Here is a 19,279-nt window from a genome sequence, read left to right on the forward strand (position 1 = left end):
TGTGGCAAGTGCAGTATAAACTGGAAACCAGGACCATTCACCTTCAGAGTTAAAAGCTGCACCTTTTAAAACATGTTGACTACATCGCTGATGAACAACTTTTAATTGGAAGGCAAAAGTCTCAATTTCTAGTTTGCATCACACCCTTTTCACAAGTTGTACTACAATTTTTTGCATAGTTAGCAAAAATTGTGGGAATCTGCTTGCAACCAAAGCAATCAATATGTTTTTGTTGCAGGATCTTGTTTGCAACAGATTTCACCCAGCAAGAGCCAACAATCTCCAGAAAGTACAATTTTGTTTCCTAGAAATCTCAATAGTTATGTCTCACCAATGGTCCTGTTGATGCTCTCATTATGGGCAGTAATATTAAAAGTAATCCTCCTCTAGATACTTCTATTTTTGTACTTGTTTTGAATGTAATGCTTTGTTTCCATTGCAAAAAGTAAAATGAGCTTAACAATAGCACACACAGCATTCATTGTTTTCTAGATGCAGTGCACAAATATATCTGCATCTCTCTATCTGGAGTCAGCGCTATCTGTAATGATTTTATGGCAGCTTATCAGCCTGAAGTTGCAGTAGTCTATCAGGGACCAAAAAGCACTGCCACGTTGGACCTAATTTTTTTTTTCCACCATTTACCTTTGAAAGAATGTGTAATGCAAATGCAGTGAATTCATTGGTGGCCACTTCTCTTGTGACCGTAGTATAAATACGTAGCAGAAAAAGCAATGTAAAAATAAACCGTAAGATTTATTAACTCAACTTCACATTGTAAGGCAAAACATTACCTGGTTTTGTAAGGCAGTACAGGTTAAAAGGCACAATTTATTCCATCAGTTAAACCATGACAAAGTACTAAACAAAACAAAACAAACAAAAAAAACAAACAAACAACATACAATATACTTTTAAAACCGAGCACAACATATTATTGGGAAACTTCTTTAGCATGTCTGCCTGTGACTTTTTAAAAGTCTCTGTGTATACAGCCTGCCAAACTTGGTTATACTGGAGTAAATTTTAAAACTTGAAATTTCACTCCTGTAAATATGCATATCCCAGTGTATAAAACAAACCCCATATATTTTAGTTTTGCCACAAAATATTTGAGAGCAACTCGAAGGAAAAGCTGAACTCTTTAGAGGAATTATATTTAGCTTTTTTTCTGAGTTCATTTTATTGTTAAGAAACATAAAATAAAAAAATAAAAAGTTAAACACTAAATATATGACAGTGTAAGGCCTGTTGTAACATTCATGAAATACTGACATGATTACTTTGCCATTTCTAACATAAGCCTTACTGCACACACTGAGGACATGCATAGGACACAATGGAATTGAAGTTACCCAATAATGAGCTATAATATATACAGCAGTGTACTTCTAAGTGTCAGTCTTACAGAAAGGCAGTAAGCCTAGAAGATCACAATGCTTATGGTTTTATCTGGCCTTCACTGAACCATGAAGCTCAGCTGCAGCTGCATACATGTACAAAGTGATGCCTGAAAACTCAGGCTATCAATCTGTAAAGACCACACCTGCAGATTTTTATTATAGATATATATACAGTATTCAGCTACTTTAGGGTTCCAGTCAAGTTAACAGCTTCAATGCTGATTGTGTATAAACATACATGTAAAGACCCTGGTTTAATTAGAAAAAAAAACTGAAGGAATAAAGATTTAAGGGGTTGTTAAATGGCCTCCTGTTTTGTAATAGTTGGTTGAGGGATGGAGGTTGGCTGCTTGGGAACAGTGGCTATGACCCCCTGAACCATTTTATAATGTTCTGAGCTGGAGGCAGCGGGTGGAGATGGAATTGGGGTTTCAGGAGTGGCTGAAAAGTAGAACAGAGAGAGCAGTTACTAATGTGGAGAAACTACAGCACAAGCAGGTGAATATTTATTATCTTACAGTGTGACGCGGGGGTAACACAAGATTCCAATAAGGAATAAGCACTTTTGTGAAATTTGTCAGAGCATTAAATATGCTCAGAAAGAATAACAGAAGTTTTCTTTTACAAAATAAGCCAGATTAGTTTCTGTGAACAACTTAGGGGATTATTTTACCAAGCTTATTTGGTCTTCCAGCTACCTGACTTGGCTGCACATGGAGCTGCGTGAGGAAAATTTGATGGGCTCTCTTCATTAAAATACAACTGATTAATGATTGTGATCACCTTCATTAGACTTGAAGTTTTTACCATATGTAGCAATAAAAAACCCTGACAGTTTTAAGCTAATTACAGACACCAAATCGTAAATGTAGCAATGCATTAATGTATTTTGTGCTTACAGATTTGACCATTATGGATTGGCGTTGGCATATTGCTGGTCACTATAACATTGGTGCTGAGGTGCTCCTGAACCAGGTGAGGATGCAGAGAGTGAGGTGCATGTGGTGCTTCATTAGCAGAACCTGGAAGAAAAACCCCAACAATTGTCAGTTAATCATAATTTATTACTGAATAGTGGTTTGATGCAGTTCTGTCCACTTAATGCAATGCCTACTGTTTCAGAATTCATGCTATAGTAAATTTTGCTAAACCTATCTGTACTGACAACCATTTCTCACCTCCAAGAAGCATTTCTTGAAGCAGATTGTCAATCTTGGCCATGCCGAAGAGTTTCACAAACTGGATCTGTTCAATCATTTGCCAAGTGATGCTCTGTAGTGTCGGCAGGAGCAGGAGAAGCTCTCCAAAACGGCCTCGAGAGTCATATTGCCTGTCGTTGATGTAGTCCTCCAGGCTCACCTGGACCTGGTATCGCATCCGCTTGATCTTTCCAGGGTCACTCAGACCTTTAGCATCTATGGGCAAATGTTAGCAAAGAGAAATGTTTTGATGACCAACATCTGTATATAATGTGGTCTAGCTGAGTTTTTCAAGTTTTCACTCAAGTTAATGGCTTGGAAAGAAGCTCAAGAATCTGAAATGTTTGTCAGCACTAATACCTGGGTCAAAGAAAACTATGGCTTTTAAGCAGGCATATTCATTGTCATCTATCTGAAGCTCTTGGAAAGGAAGCACCAGCTCATCCAGGATTCTCACTGCTACTCTGCCCACCTCCAACTCTGGGCAGTTTCTGGGAATGATGTGGTCATTTCCTGCAGGAGAAACACATTGAAAACGCACCATTGGAATAGGGAAAGAGCATGATTATATGCAATATGAGTGCAGTATCACACTGCCTTGTGTGTCAGTTTTACCTAATAAGAGGATGTCTTTGTAAAGCATGGACCTCTTTGCAGCACCGAGAAGGAGATGTTCTCCTGCATGAGCTCGAAGCAATGCCACCTGCAATGAAAGTGAATTAAAAGACAGTTTGCTATGAAATAATAACTCCTTTATGTTATACGTGTTTATATTATAAAGTTCTGTCTGGGGGGTTTTAAACTCCCCTTGCATGAATCTCACTGGTTGAACTAAAATTGGCAAAGAAGGCCATCTCACTGCATCAGCAAATCAGTTACTAAGGCTCGGTGATCACACTGTTAATGATTCTGCAGTTTGTTTTTTTTTCAAGAAGCAGTGTGACATTAAAACCAGCTCATCATGTTCCAACTGAGGATTAAAACACATTAACCATTCTGGTTGAAATTTTTAAGAGAGAGTGATGAAAAACCCCGTCATCCTTAGAGACTGGAAAACTATTTTCTCCTCTTTTCTTTTTTCTTTTTTTTTACTGCAGTGTTATTTGATTAAGGAAGAACATAGTCAGTGACAGTCCCACAGCCACGTGTCCCTCAACCCTCGTTATGGTTTTGAGTATACTGGTTGATGAATGACTAGAGTGTCTATATCACTGTGTGCACTCTGTCTGTGTATGGGTCTCACCTGGTCATCCAAGGGCAGGTCACAGAAGGCTGGGATGTACTTGGCCCACTCCACTAAGACCAACAGCTGCTGTTTCATAGACTCACACACATCTGTGATGGTGGCGATCTTTTTAGTCCGTATGTCACCATTGAGTATAGGAGCAGGGGATGTGATCTACACAGGAAAATGCATTTATGAAGTCATTTGAGGTCTTGTTACAGTTACAGTAGATATGAGCCCCAAACATGATGTACGGCCACCTTACCTGTCTTGACAGTACGTCTGCCTGGATGAGTGCGTTGATGGATGGTAAACTGCTGTCTTCATAGCTGGATCTCCTGGTACTGATTCTGTCTCGTTCGTTCTGTACAGCTAAAAAAAAAGAACATTCACAGATTTATAATGTGGCAGCAAGATGTAGGTTGCATTTGCAAAGCAAAAGATAAAAGTGGAACTTTCATGCAGTTATATTTTTGTAAATGCAAGAAAAGTGTTGAATTTTCTCATTTCCTTTGTTGCACAAACACGGAACACAGAGTGATTTGAAAGAAAAATATGTCTTCCAAGGTTGTCATGTTTATCAGTATATGGCTGTTATTGCTTGGAAATGTTTGCTCAGCATAAGCTGGTCAGAGACTTAAGCACTCCGTGGAGTGAACATTAACAAAGTAGTCCCCTCCTGGGTGTTGCAACACATTTAGACAAGTCATATCAATTTAGTGGAGACAGCTCAAGCTCTGGTAGTGATTTGCTGATTAAATTCTCTTTTGTTTTGAGAGGCAATAGATTCTATTGTTTTAACACTAAAAAATTCACATAGATTGACTTTTTTGACTGGTTTAGTGAAGAGATAAAAGTCATCTACCTTCTTTCTTCATGCCAGCTCTGAAGCACTTCTTCAGTCGGCAATACCTGCATTGATTTCTCTTGTCTTTGTCCACAATGCATTGTCTGTTAAACCTGTAAAAGTGAGTGGATTAAGTTTGTTTGTGCTATCACGGATTTAAAAAGGAAACTTAATGAAGGAATCAATACAAAGTGAAGCAATTGGATACAAATTGAAATAGATGAAGTAAAAATTCCAGATGCTTTCTTTTTCAAGTAGCTTAAGCATGAAGAATATATACATATATATGTAATGATTGCATCCATCAACATTTAATCACAAGACTGTAATCAGAAGATTGCAATCTTTGCTTGTCTACACAGTGGCACATAACTGAGAATTAATTGCATTGGCTAGATGTCCATTGCTTTTTCATTGTCACACAAACAGTAGCAGTATTTTTTTAGTTGAAGAGCTTCACTCACCTGCATGAATACATGTGGTTTTTCCGGACGCTGCGTCTGAAGAAGCCCTTGCAGCCATCACAGCTGGAGGCACCATAGTGTTTACCTGTAGCTCTGTCTCCACATATGGCACACAAACTGCCTGCAGCCAGGTGGCTCGCGGCGTTCATGTTAGTGCTTTCAGCTGGTGAGGAGTCTGACATGAGAGAGAGAGAAAGGGAAAAAAAGGCTCATCAGGCCAACAGGCTTTTAGGTGATTAGCTTTAAATCACCGGAACAAGATGACCTGAAACTCGAAGAAGCGTCTTTTTATTTTTTTTAAATATGACTTTATTTCTAATCATATGCCAGACAGCAAACTTGAACTGCCAGGTTGGTTTAATTCTAGGCGTGAAAGACCGAAGTGAAGACACTCATCAGCTCCACTGACAGCTGATCAAAAGCAGCCCTCCAGAGAACTGCAGGGATCTGTTAGCAGCCTGAGTAGCTCAGATAGCGTCAACAGAGCTCAATTGATGTAGGTTTGATTACCTATGAAAGGCAATCGATGGAGACAGTTTTTGTGTAAGCCACTCTCACAGTCACCAGAACAAAGCTGATTATCATAGAGTTTGCCATGACACATGCTAAAGAAATGTACAATATATAAAAGTGGTAGGCTGGTTCTTGGAGAGTCACTTTTACATATTTGTTCAATGACAGAATATAATTGTGTAAATTATTTAAAAAAAAAGTTTTGTGCTTGGATAGGTCCCCATTAGGCTTTCTTTTTTTTACTTCTTTGGAAATTTTAGAATCAGGATCAGAGCCAGATGTCATGGGAGACTGCATATACAAATAGGTTGGTGTCACTGTAAGCGCATATCCAAAAACGACATCCATTCTCCTCAGTTTAGACTCTGTGGGAACAGACCGTTTGTAACAAGAGAAGGGTGATCATGATACTAAAGCTACTGCTTCATCACTGAATGAAGATCAATCCCCTGTAATCAGTCTGACACCACATCCCTGTACAAGCTGGAACAGGTTAAAATTGGTTGGGCCAAATGACCCAAGTGCACTGAGAATACATCAGTCTCGTAAAACAAAATCTCTTAATGTTTTATCACACCCAAGGTGATAAAAGAAGACCACTGAACAGGATCATCTCTCTACGAGCAGGAGCAGATGGACAAATGACCCCTTTTATCACTTCACGCCAGAACTCGCGCTCTCCTCTCCCGACCAAAGTTTTAAATCAGTAAAAGTTTCAAAGTTCAAAGGCAGCGCTGCTTATATGACACTCACCTGCACCCAAGGGGAGCACTTGCATGTTTTCGAACTCTAGCGTGGTATAGGCTGGGTCCAGAGCTTCGCTGTAGTCTGCCATGTCCATGTCTGCTAGTTCTTTAGGCCAACAAATTCTCAACTACTTGACTGTGGGACAGAAAGACTTGTCCAAGAAAGTAGAGTGCCCCCCTCCTTCTCCACCTTCCTTTCTCACACCCCCACACACCTCAGCAAACCCCCCTCCTTCTTTCTGGGTCTAGCTCCGCCCAGTGACAGGACAGCTCCTTGGCCCAGTTGAGTGGTATATGGACCTACTGGTGTTAGAGAGGTGAACAGTGACTGACAGCAGAGCTGGTGTCCTTCTCTTCCTTCCCTCATACCACTAACCAGAGAAGAGGTGGAGTGTCAGTCCGGTTGATGGTTAACCAGAGTGTTCACTGGTGAATCACAGGGTTGTTTTTTTTTTAAGAGATAGCACAGCTTTGATATCTGCCATCGCTGCATGTCAGTAATGGATAAACATTTCCTCAACCTGAGCTATGTCAGTTCACTCCTACTACATCATTTGACACCATTTTGAACTTTTCATTTTATAGCTGACACTTTCCTTGCATGCCCATATCACATGCACACCAATTAAAGCTTGGATATTGGTACAAACGAAAGTGCCTGCAAAAAGACCTGGAATTAGGCGGAAAGTAACGAATTCCAATTTTTATGAAATTTTACAAATTTTGAAAGCACTTCTGTTTGATGCTACTTTACATTTCTGCTCCACTGTGGAAAAACATTACAACTTTTTTCTTGCCTTTTAGCTCAGCAGCCCCCCTTGTCTCCCCTCTGCAGGTCAGCTAAAACACTCAGAGGCTGCCTTTTGTTGCTTAAATATTCAGAAAGCTTGTATGACTCCAGGTCCAAAGCTTCCAACCGATCCTCACAGATGCTCCTCTGCACAGATAGAATAAAAAATATCGAAACATTCCTCTGGTTTTGTTTTTGATATTTAATATTAACTGAGGCTTATTCAGGAATCACTCCATGACAACAGACATAGTTTGCACATCAATATATTACGGAAGTTATTAATTATTATTTTAAACAGAGGATAAATCATTATATCGCCTAACTGCTTATAAAGCAGTTTAACTTTAGAGCCAGCTTGATTACCTTGACCTTGAATAATTGCACTGTACTTTAATGAGATAAAAAGTAGAGGAAAAATACTTTTACCACCACAAGATAACCACAATCAAATAAAATTAACCACTATATTAAAAACATACTTCCATGTGTATTACATTGCTCGGAAATCTGAGTTAATTCTGCCATAATTAGCGGGGAAAAGCACAAATGATGCCTTTATGTAAAAGCCGTCATTGTTTGTGCAAGGTTCACGTGAGGCTTTTTCAAAAGCTCCAAGCTTGTTGTAAAGGCGGCTGCTCCTCTGAGAGACAGCTTAGATGACTCAGAGGAGCCTAAAGAAGCCTTTTAGAAAAATAAAAAGAGTAATGGTGGGTCAATTAATCATTCTTTACAGAAATTTTACATTTAATGCCACAAAATATGCAATAAAATGCAGTGAAGTGACACCGGCTTGTTTTACAGTTTACAAGGTTACAGATTTATTAGTTGTGGGTAACATAAGTGGGTATAAAAAAAAAGCATGAGCAGACAGAGTGAATCTTTTAGAAATGCACAAACATACGCAATTCTGAAACTGAGATTTTTAAAGGTAAACAGTGACCAGAGTTAATCAAACATCTGGCCCCCTCTGCCCCCGAGGATGGAAAATAGTTCAATCAAAACCTGAGTTACAGAGTAGAGAGGCCAGCTTGATGCCTAGATTAAAATCTTTCATCCAAGCCACCAACTTTTGCTCCTATCCAGTTGTCTCTTACAGGAAAAGGCCTTATTCATGACAGCAATACAATGCCAAAGCACAGTCTGCACACATTACAGCAGCATGTCTCCCCAGTAAAAGAGTCCATGCTAAACTATCCAGTCAGCAGTCCACATATGTATTATGAAGCAAAAACTAACACAGAGGAACCTGTTAAGGAGTTCATTAAAAAAAGTAAAGCATTTAATCTCCTCAGTTGTTTTCTATTTACAGTTATTAAAAGAGGTGATGATAAGTAGCATTAATTATGCCTAGTGCAAGCTTTGTTTTTTTGTCAGGTTTCAACATTTGATATATTCATTTTGTTCAGTTTTTTAAGTTATAAGTTAAATCATTTGAAAATCATTGAATTTTTCTTTTTTTTACATTTTAAAAAGTATCCTAAATCAGAACTGCTGTTTACTAGATAATTTCTCTTTTTTGGTCCATAAATATAGAAGAAGTATTACGAAGCCATTTCTAAGGCTCTGGGACTCCAGTGAACCATAGTGAGAACCTTTATCTACAAAGGGAAAAAACTTGGAACAGTGATGAACCTTCCCGGGAGTGGCCGGCCTACCAAGAAAAGCATCAACGACTCATCCAGGAGGTCACAAAAGAACCCAAAAACCTGCAGGATTCACTTATCCATGTTAGGGTCGGGATTCATGATTCAACAATAAGACAACAATAAGAGACCAGGCAGAAATGGCATCAATGGGAGAGCTTCAAGCAGAAAACTGCTGCTGACCAAAAGGAACACAAAGGCTCGTCTCACATTTGGCAAAAAACATCTTGATGAACCACAAGACTTTTGGGAGAATCTGGACTGATCTGGAAAGTTTGAATCCTGTTACATCAGGCGTAAAACTAACACTTTCATAAAAGAACATCATACCAACGATGTGATGGTCGGGGCTGCTTAAGAACCTGGACGACTTGTTGTAACTGACGGAACCATACTTTCTGCTTTCTACCAGAAAACCTGAAAGGTCATGCATGCTTGAGTTATGCAGCAGGACAATGATCTGAAACACTCTACCGTTCACCCTCCAATGTGGCTGAATTACAACAATTCTGCAAAAAAAGAATGGTCCAAAATTCCTCCACAGTGATGTGGAGGAATGTGTGGATATACAGTGGGGCAAAAAAGTATTTAGTCAGCCACCGATTGTGCAAGTTCCCCCACCTAAAATGATGACAGAGGTCAGTAATTTGCACCAGAGGTACACTTCAACTGTGAGAGACAGAATGTGAAAAAAATAAAATAAAATAAAATCCATGAATCCACATGGTAGGATTTGTAAAGAATTTATTCGTAAATCAGCGTGGAAAATAAGTATTTGGTCAATAACAAAAATACAACTCAATACTTTGTAACATAACCTTTGTTGGCAATAACAGAGGTTAAACGTTTACTATAGGTCTTTACCAGGTTTGCACACACAGTAGCTGGTATTTTGGCCCATTCCTCCATGCAGATCTTCTCGAGAGCAGTGATGTTTTGGGGCTGTCGCCGAGCAACACGGACTTTCAACTCCCGCCACAGATTTTCTATGGGGTTGAGGTCTGGAGACTGGCTAGGCCACTCCAGGACTTTCAAATGCTTCTTACGGAGCCACTCCTTTGTTGCCCGGGCGGTGTGTTTTGGATCATTGTCATGTTGGAAGACCCAGCCTCATTTCATCTTCAAAGTTCTCACTGATGGAAGGAGGTTTTGGCTCAAAATCTCACGATACATGGCCCCATTCATTCTGTCCTTAACACGGATCAGTCGTCCTGTCCCCTTGGCAGAAAAACAGCCCCATAGCATGATGTTTCCACCCCCATGCTTCACAGTAGGTATGGTGTTCTTGGGATGCAACTCAGTATTCTTCTTCCTCCAAACACGACGAGTTTATACCAAAAAGTTCTACTTTGGTTTCATCTGACCACATGACATTCTCCCAATCCTCTGCTGTATCATCCATGTGCTCTCTGGCAAACTTCAGACGGGCCTGGACATGCACTGGCTTCAGCAGCGGAACACGTCTGGCACTGCGGGATTTGATTCCCTGCCGTTGTAGTGTGTTACTGATGGTGACCTTTGTTACTTTGGTCCCAGCTCTCTGCAGGTCATTCACCAGGTCCCCCCGTGTGGTTCTGGGATCTTTGCTCACCGTTCTCATGATCATTTTGACCCCACGGGATGAGATCTTGCGTGGAGCCCCAGATCCAGGGAGATTATCAGTGGTCTTGTATGTCTTCCATTTTCTGATGATTGCTCCCACAGTTGATTTTTTCACACCAAGCTGCTTGCCTATTGTAGATTCACTCTTCCCAGTCTGGTGCAGGTCTACAATACTTTTCCTGGTGTCCTTCGAAAGCTCTTTGGTCTTGGCCATGGCGGAGTTTGGAGTCTGACTGTTTGAGGCTGTGGACAGGTGTCTTTTATACAGATGATGAGTTCAAACAGGTGCCATTCATACAGGTAACGAGTGGGGGACAGAAAAGCTTCTTACAGAAGACGTTACAGGTCTGTGAGAGCCAGAGATTTTCCTTGTTTGAGGTGACCAAATACTTATTTTCCACCCTAATTTACGAATAAATTCTTTACAAATCCTACCATGTGGATTCATGGATTTTTTTTTCACATTCTGTCTCTCACAGTTGAAGTGTACCTCTGGTGCAAATTACTGACCTCTGTCATCATTTTAGGTGGGGGAACTTGCACAATCGGTGGCTGACTAAATACTTTTTTGCCCCACTGTAAGTAGTAAGTAAGTAACATTTATTTAACTCTCCTCTGCAGCTGTGCACTGTCATTACTCTGGCAGCTTCACTTTATATCCTACTTTATTTATATAGCACCTTTCGAGACAAACAAAGTGCTTCACGAAGAAACACCAGAGCATTTCAAACAAAAACAAACAAAAAGTTAACCAAACACAATTCCATTGCATGGATCTTAATAAAGGAAATCATCATCTTAAAACTGCATTTTGTATTTAGTCAGGCTATTTTTGATCTAAGATTAACATTAGTTTAACGATCTGAAACATTTGAGCGTGACATATATACAAAACCTAAGAAATCAAGAAGGGGGCAAATACATTAAACACTAAGTGTAGTAAATCTCATGGTTTCCCTGTACAGTGTAAAGACCAGATGAGTAGAAGTTGATGGTAATTTAAAAACTGTTCATGAGTATTGTATTTAAGCCTTATATACAAAAATATTTACTGTATAATTTAACAGTTTTCATTGAATGTAGCTACACTTTAAATTACATGTGAAGGTAAATGTGCCACTTTTAAACTGAAAATAATGCAGCATTGGTCATTAGGCACACGTGCACTCAGTGAATGATTTTCATGCCCAGAATCTGATTGTTTACATAAATAACTTTTGTGTTTGCGCAAAGCAGAAAGCAGGCTCATCCTGCATGTCACACAGCAAACAAGAGCCTTGTATTTGCAGAAAAAGTACCTAGTACATAGCAATAGGTCAACGATCTCAGGTTCAGACGGACCTCAAAAGCACTAAACCCCATGTAGGTGAAGTTGTTAGTCATGTACTCAAATTATACGGTGGGCTCATAAAATTATTTTTCTTCATGCAGGCAAACATCCATGCCTGTAGGCTTCTGTGTGTGACTGAGAGATGATTTGCTTAATGATTGATAAAAACCCCTCTTACTAAGAGCCAATCAGAAAGGAAAATGGAAGCAATCAAGTTCTGATTAAACTACTGTTTTTCTGAATGTCAGGAAAGGTCACAGATTCATTTACAGTTAAGCTTTCATGGTAATTAGACACTATAAACAATGCAATTAACGTAGACCAATTATCAAAAAATGATTAGCAGCTTTGTGCACACTCCTACAGTGTGCACAGGTGATTGTTCTGTATCAGACTGGAGCATGTTGTTTCACTTGTGTGTGCAGAGGTCATCCATTACAACACTGCTTCATGTTCGATCCATGCTGCTCTTCTGCAATGCCCATATTTGCTCAAGAAGTGTGCTGATTATTTCAAAGCAGTCAGCGAGCGGGGGGAGAGGGAAGAACTGATGATTGGAGAATCAGTGTGGAGCTTTGAATGAGTCACTGCAGCAAATCTTATCTCCCCCTATCATTAAAGTACTTGTATCATTGCTGCTATCTTAAATTTCTGTGAACTCCTCAAGGAACAGTCATATATGGGACTATAAAATATAATCTGCATGGTTATAGCTTTCTTAATCATAAACCCACAAACTGTTTTGATATGTTAGAAAGGGCAGGCTGAAATTCTTCCGTGACTTATCTGTGATTTGTGTGTGTGTGTGTGTGGGGGGGGGGGGGGGGGGGGGGGGGGGGATTAACATACTGTACATTTCCTCAAACTGGACTGACACGTGCAGGCTCTCTGGGCAGCTCACATTCTTGCTGATGCCAAATTCTAATGTAGCCACTATATTTAAATTAATTAATTAAAGACTACAACTCATCTTAGGCAACATTTTTCTAAAGGTATAGTTTAATATGACTGTAAATGTCAGTTTAGCTTGTTTAGTGTAGCATAAAGACGGCAATATAAGGAGAAGCAGCTAACGCGTGTAGTTAAAACAGCTCCAGTAGCTATGCTAATGTGTTACTAATTTTATTTCATATTGCTCATACAGTCATTCAGTCTAATGCTAAGAAGTAAATCATTCATTATTCATTAATACTGGTGGTAAGAAAATGTTATATAGCTGTGATAAAACAGCTCAGTGTGTCAGTGTTCCTGGACACAAATTTCCTGTTCTTGTTTTCGTGTCCCTGAAAATAATGTTTAGTTATTTTTTTTTATTAATTTAGAAAATAATAATAAATTTCACTTTCTTTTTTTCTTTGTCCATCTAAATGAAAACACAAAAACAATGTCAAACACAGCAACAGGTGGCGGTATAACCCTAACTGTATAGAAATGTTTGCAAAAATAAATGATTCGATGGTAAACAGCCTGACTGTAAACAAGGAAATGAAGATGCAATGATGAGTTTCTGAAAATCTTAAACCTGGACAAAGTTTTTCAAAAGCTTACATTTCTGGTTCAAAATGGCAATATACATAGAAAACCTATATTTACCAAGATATATGTGTACGTGGGAAAAGGGGCTCAATTTATAGGCTAATGTAGTGAAGTATGAAGTCATACAGCATGACAATTCATTGTTTCCATGAACTTGAATAAATACACATCTTTTAGGTAACTATTTGACGTTTTTCACTTGTATTATTTTTCAGTGTTTTTTCTTTTCTTTTTTTTTGGTTTGTATATTTTGTTATAGTTAGCATGGTGATGCAGTAAAGAAACTGTGCATTCACATGCTTCTCAGATGGTCATGTTTCCGTAGTTTGGGAACATTCTTCTGACTTTGTTGTATGTTTTTAAGTGATAAAAACACACGTGTTAAAAGAAGATGTGTTATTGTGTGTTTTATTGCTGTTTTATTACACTGAGCATTCAAAATACATACTGTTGGCTGTTTACAGTAAAATATTGCACTGACCTGACCTGTAGGATTATTGCAAATAATCTAGGTCACTTAACTCGGACAGCAACTGTTGTACTAAAACTGGCTACATTTCCTCTCCAGAGCACTCATATGATCCTTTATAAATAGGAGCAAAACCACCAAGGTCAGATTGTGTAGTGTTCTGAGAAATTACAAAAAACCAAGAGCATCGCAGACTCTGCAGGCCTCAGTTCATGACAGTACAGTTAGGGAAATGTTGAACAAGTGTGGCTTGTTCCTAAGCCGTACTTGTGCAGGAAAAATGCAACGCTGCATCTGAACACACATTTGGTGAAAACACATCATATCATCACAAACATTTCATACTAGCTGTCAAACACAGTGGTGTAGTAGTAATGATTTGATTTGGAGCCACAGAATTTGGGCACCTTGCAGACACTGAGCCTACTACGAATTCTTGTGCATACCAAAGTATTCAAATTAGAGGTCTCCTGTGCATAGAGACAGTAATTGCAGGTACACCTGTTGTAAACAGAAGAAATCAAGGTATTGCCATCCTGACTTTACCCTAACTGAAATGTTATGGTAGGACTTTAGGAGAGCAGTGTGAACCAGTTCCTGCACAGAGCAATGAAGCAACATTATAAAAAGGGTGAGCCACAATTCTTCTACACTTCTGCAGTTATAAATATTATAGTTATACAGAAAATTATTACTTTAAGTTATTGCTGCTAAAGGTGGTTGTGCAAGCCATTGAATACTTATTGTATGCTTAATTTTCACTTTCTTTTTCTTTTCTCAATGTTAGAGCATAGATAAGCCGCAATGGAAACTTGTGTGCATGTGTACTGCATACAAAACAACTACTATCAGGTAAGTGCCAGAACTTTAAAGCCCAGGGTCAGGTCATAATGCTTGTGGTGCTGTAATACTCAAAAAAAATCTTCGAACCCCCCAAAAATACAATCAATGACTTCTATTTAAAATATAATCAAGAATGCAAGATGTGTAGTCAGTGATAACATGATAACTTTACTAGTTATTTTCCAAATTGCTGAACTCCATTTTCCAATAATGTTCACATGAAATGGCAAGCAATAGAACTGCCAAACACCTCATGAAGCAGTCAGTGATTGAGTTAGCATGCTAACATTGTACCTTTCTATGTAGAGATGCTAACATATTTGAAGACTTTTTTTTAATCGTGGCAACAAATCTCATTCTTAAGGCTGTTACACAACCAGGTTCCCAAGACAACAAGCCTATAACTCGGATTATACATGTGATTTTTGATTAGGTTTTTATTACCATGTTATTGCCTCTTTAAATATAGGAAATTTTAAAACCATAAAAAAGTTAAACATTACTAGTTGGGTTCAGTATGTAGCTGTCATGTGTATTAAATCCTGACCAGACATGGCTACAATGACAGTTACAATAACACACCACTGTTGTCATTTGTTTCTATTGGTACTTTAGTACTGGAGTTGTGTTGATGTGCGGGGACCAGATTTACTTGGCAATTGTGATGCAGCAGTTAACAAAACCACTCAAAACAGTCATTCATCAACAGTAATCACATTTACATGTGACAGCTTAAGCTTATCAGCAAGTCAATAGTGTGTGATTCAGCTCCATGGGGGCAGAATATGCATACAATTAATGATTTTTTTAAATTTATTTGTCTTGTAGCAGCTTTTTCTCTGGTTGTATTAAATGCCGTTAAAGGATGATTGTCTTGCTTTGTTTTTTAAAGTAGTCAAATGCAGGGATTGTTTGAGTGCTATTTATAACAAAATATAATGAAATAAAGTGAAATAAGTAAGGAATTTTTTCTTTTTTTAATGTAGTGAACAGAATATAAATAGAGTCTTAAGCCAAAACTGAATTTTGATAAAAGCTGCAGCTCAGCTGGCAATGGCCATTTGACTTTTAAATGAAGTGGGAGGCTGCCATGTTAAAATGTGATGGGCTAGACTGAGCTGTCTTATAATCAGTCACCCAAACTCTTGCCCCGAGGCTAAAAGTCAAAGGATCGCTGAGACCTGATGTAATACATGTGTGATTCTCCCCTTTGAAATTTCAAACTCCAGTTTGTGAACAAAGTCCTGTCTATCTTCTGAATAGGAATCTCCGACCACTGACCAAACTCCATTTGTAACCACTGCCTATTTGTACCTTCTCCTCAATGACTACATTTCATTTCCCCAAGTCCGATCTCAAAGGCAGGCGGCAGGGAAGCAGCATAATAAAATCAAAATGCAGAAACCAGCAGCTGGGAGGAAAAAAGACGAACGTGGTGGCCTGGAAGAGTTAATAAGATGTGGAATATAAACTCTCCGGGGACTTATTTTGCTTCTTTCAAAGAGAGCTTCACCTTAGTGGAAAAGCAAGGCATAACCAGGAATGTGTTGATGTTGATAAGAGGAAAACAGAAGGAAACAATGTGCTGGCTGCAGCAGATTTAAGGCCGGCAGAAAAAGCCTGCTGCAGTAGATGGAGGAGATAGGTGAGTAGAGTGTCATGGCAAAGACCTTGTCAACAGATAGCTATCTGCAAATAACACAGCTTATGCAAGCCCGTGTGGTTGAGTGGGGGAATATCATATTTTCTGGGCTAGTGGAATATTCTGTTCCTATAATAATGCAGATTTATCATTTAAGAAGATTGAATTACTGTCTTGCATCATTTTCTGATGGTTTTATGTGAGCATGTTTATTCAGTAAAATTGTGTTATGCGTTACTCCCGCCTCTGTAGTGGAAATTACTTTGACAAAGCTCATATAAATATCTTATTTTTCCTGTCAAATATTAGCATTCTACTTACACAGAGAAGATAATGCAATCTCAGAGGCCCACGAAGCCTTACTCATTAAAAGCCAGTTTGTCACCTTTATTTACACAGTTTTTAAAGTTTTGTGCTAAAATGACAAATCGGATTGCCAAAGAAATCCTCAAAGAGCCGTCTTCATGTTAATTAAAACGATTTCAAAGTTTTATCATTTAATGTTTACAACCACTCTCAGTTTACTTTTAAATTAGCTTTCTGAAGATGATTTTCACCGCGGCTGAAATAAAATCTTTTCAGTGAAAGAGCAGGCAAGTTGTCAAATCGCCCTCATGATTACTGTTTGCTCTCATGTAATGATAAACCAAGAGCGTCTATTAGTTGTGTCATGATATTATAAGAGGTTAAAGATTTAGCTAATAAATTAGATAGGCTGATGGAAAATTATATTACAACACCCTTTTCCAGTTTCTCTTTGTGACTTCTACCCACTTAGCAGACCACACTGTATTTCTGTTTAAAGGCACTTTACTAAGGTGTATTTCTTTACAGATATTAACTTGGGCCACCAGTATTTCTTTATCTCAAAGATTTATTAGGCCATTCAACCTTTCGGTACGTCTTTCATAAATATAAAACTGAAAGCGACACACTTTACAGAAAAACAAATTCACAAAAACATGTTTATACTTCAGTCAGACTGAAAACCTCAAGTAGCCCCTGTGCACTAAATAAGTAAACAATTACATCAATAAACATGAAGACCTATGCACTACGTAAATCAATCACAGCATGTGATAAGGGTCTGTAATAATTAACCCTGTTTTGCTGAAGATTCATTTTGACTGCTTTTCCAATCCACTCTGTCAGCAGCTCTGCTCGGAGCACCTTTATCTCTCTAATTCTCTATAGGTCCTTCAGTGAGCAGCAAATCAATAGACATTTAACCTAGACAGCTCGAATAACAAGACGTGAAGTATTCAACGCTGCCCTGTCAACGTTAAGTCAAGAGTGCTTTTTGTCCAGCATCTTAACTTGAATTGTAATGAACACAATACACACAGAGTGTTGTCTTTATTTAGCAAGACGTTATCATCACAGCATCTGTAACATCAAATATTTTTTTTATTGTTAAGTGAATTAACTCAGTGAGCTCATTTTTCTCACTCATGTTCTCATTTTAGTCCTTCTGCCTGTCACTGAGGTGACCTGATGTTCTCATTTTATGCAGCACCTTAACAGGTCTGTCAGGGGTGGTGAGCAAAGTACTGAAAGTTTGGAGTAACAGTACCCTCACCAAGTGAAACAATACTCCACTCTCGTTATGTTTGAGAAAATTCTCCGCTTTTTAATTTCAGTAAAAGTAGCCACTCTACGGTGGAGAAATACTTTGTAACAAATTGCTACTATGGTGCAGTAGAGGATTACTTGGTAACAGTTTGTTAGAATGGTACACTGGAGAATTACTTTTTAACAAGGCGTCACAATATAGCACAGTGCACTCACCTTGTTATAAGTGAAAGTACTGTATGAAGTGCACAGGAATAAGTATCAGCATAGTTTATTCTATAATAATACATTACATGTTTTCTTTTTGATAATCTGAGTAAGTAAACTGTAACCGCAACTAGCAAATAAATGTAGTGTCGTAGAAAGTGTAGTGGAGTAGAGGGAAAGCAGCATAAAATATGGAAACAATGTAACCTCATCGGGTATTTTGCTAAATGAATCTGCTAAACTATGTGAAATGCAGTCAAGTGGAAAGTACAGTATTCCCATCTGAAATTGAGAAGAGAAGAAGTCATATGTAGAATTAAATGAAAAATTCTCAATTGAGGTTAAACTGGAAGGAAGTCCAGTTGGTGGTTAAGCATGGTTTGCTTCTTTCCATCACTAGGCCCTCTACTTATAGTCCAGTGTTTGTGTCAGTGCTGTTGCTTTCATCAGTGTCAGGTAATATGAAATCATTGCTTATCACTGCCATCTTGTGGACATTCAGCAAATCAACACTCAATCCACTTCTCTGTTAACCAGGTTCTTACTACAGTAGTTGTTTAATGCACAAACTGTTGAAGCTCTGAAACGTCCAAAATATTCATGATAGAGTCAACTTATTGTAACACATGTTCAAAGAAGCAGCTCTGGTAGGAATTAAAATACCCTTTTTTTGTCAAAGCAGCTTTGCAACATGTTTCTTTTGAAAGCCTCGAGCAACAACAGAATATACAACAGAATATTGTGTTCATTTTCACAGTACTGTCTTCAATCTTCCAGGGGCTTTACCTCAAAGATTTTAACACACACACAGCAAGAAAAAAAAAAAACTACAACTAAGTTTATGTGTCTTTTACCTTTACCCGGGTTGGTAAAGTGGAGGATTCCATCCTGGCCATACATCCCTGGGAAAGCTGAGCTCTGACAGTGCGCCGACCAGCTGTGTGAAGGCCCATGAGCCTCGTCGCCTCTCCCAGGCCCGGCCAGGCTGAGGCAGGCTGGGAGGAAAAGCAGCTACTGGATAGTGTTGTTTGCTGGGGCCACCAGGCCGACTGTAAGGGCCCAAGGCACATGGGGATAATCCCCTAATGCCTGTCACAATGAGATTTGATTGGAGACTTGAACACTCGGATTATTAGTGTCAAGAGAACAGTGTGTAATACCTGCTCTCCAAACAGGTTGCTAATTGGGCTTTCTGCCTCTGTTAAATACCCAAGAGGCACACTGAGATTTGTTAAATGTCACATT

At 38.8% G+C, this 19,279-nt stretch overlaps 1 protein-coding gene across 2 annotated transcripts; it reads right to left on the minus strand.

Annotated features, from left to right (window-relative positions):
• Window positions 1-737: 737 nt before the first annotated feature.
• Window positions 738-19,036, minus strand: hnf4a (hepatocyte nuclear factor 4, alpha). Of its 2 annotated transcripts, none has more exons than XM_076878368.1 (10): window positions 18,889-19,036; window positions 5,139-5,313; window positions 4,693-4,787; window positions 4,093-4,199; window positions 3,846-4,001; window positions 3,218-3,305; window positions 2,963-3,115; window positions 2,582-2,818; window positions 2,303-2,425; window positions 738-1,844 (listed from the first exon to the last, which is right to left on the minus strand). In XM_076878368.1, exons 1-10 carry the CDS (start codon window positions 18,932-18,934, stop codon window positions 1,702-1,704), a joined length of 1,323 nt encoding a protein of 440 aa, XP_076734483.1. In that variant the 5' UTR covers window positions 18,935-19,036; the 3' UTR covers window positions 738-1,701. The 2 variants fall into 2 exon arrangements, with proteins under 2 accessions (XP_076734483.1, XP_004560336.1); XM_004560279.5 differs by lacking the exon at window positions 18,889-19,036 and adding an exon at window positions 6,405-6,735.
• Window positions 19,037-19,279: the final 243 nt, after the last annotated feature.

The sequence above is a fragment of the Maylandia zebra genome, linkage group LG20 (genome assembly GCF_041146795.1).
Source record: "Maylandia zebra isolate NMK-2024a linkage group LG20, Mzebra_GT3a, whole genome shotgun sequence".
Lineage (NCBI taxonomy): Eukaryota > Metazoa > Chordata > Actinopteri > Cichliformes > Cichlidae > Maylandia > Maylandia zebra.

Coding starts and splice junctions, on each gene's coding strand:
- hnf4a (XM_004560279.5), bottom strand. CDS start 6,492: ATGGACATGGCAGACTACAGCGAAGCTCTGGACCCAGCCTATACCACG. Junction 5,314..6,404: donor AGTGCTCCCCTTGGGTGCAG/GTGAGTGTCATA, acceptor CTCTCATGTCAG/ACTCCTCACCAGCTGAAAGC. Junction 4,002..4,092: donor CAGACGTACTGTCAAGACAG/GTAAGGTGGCCG, acceptor TTTCCTGTGTAG/ATCACATCCCCTGCTCCTAT.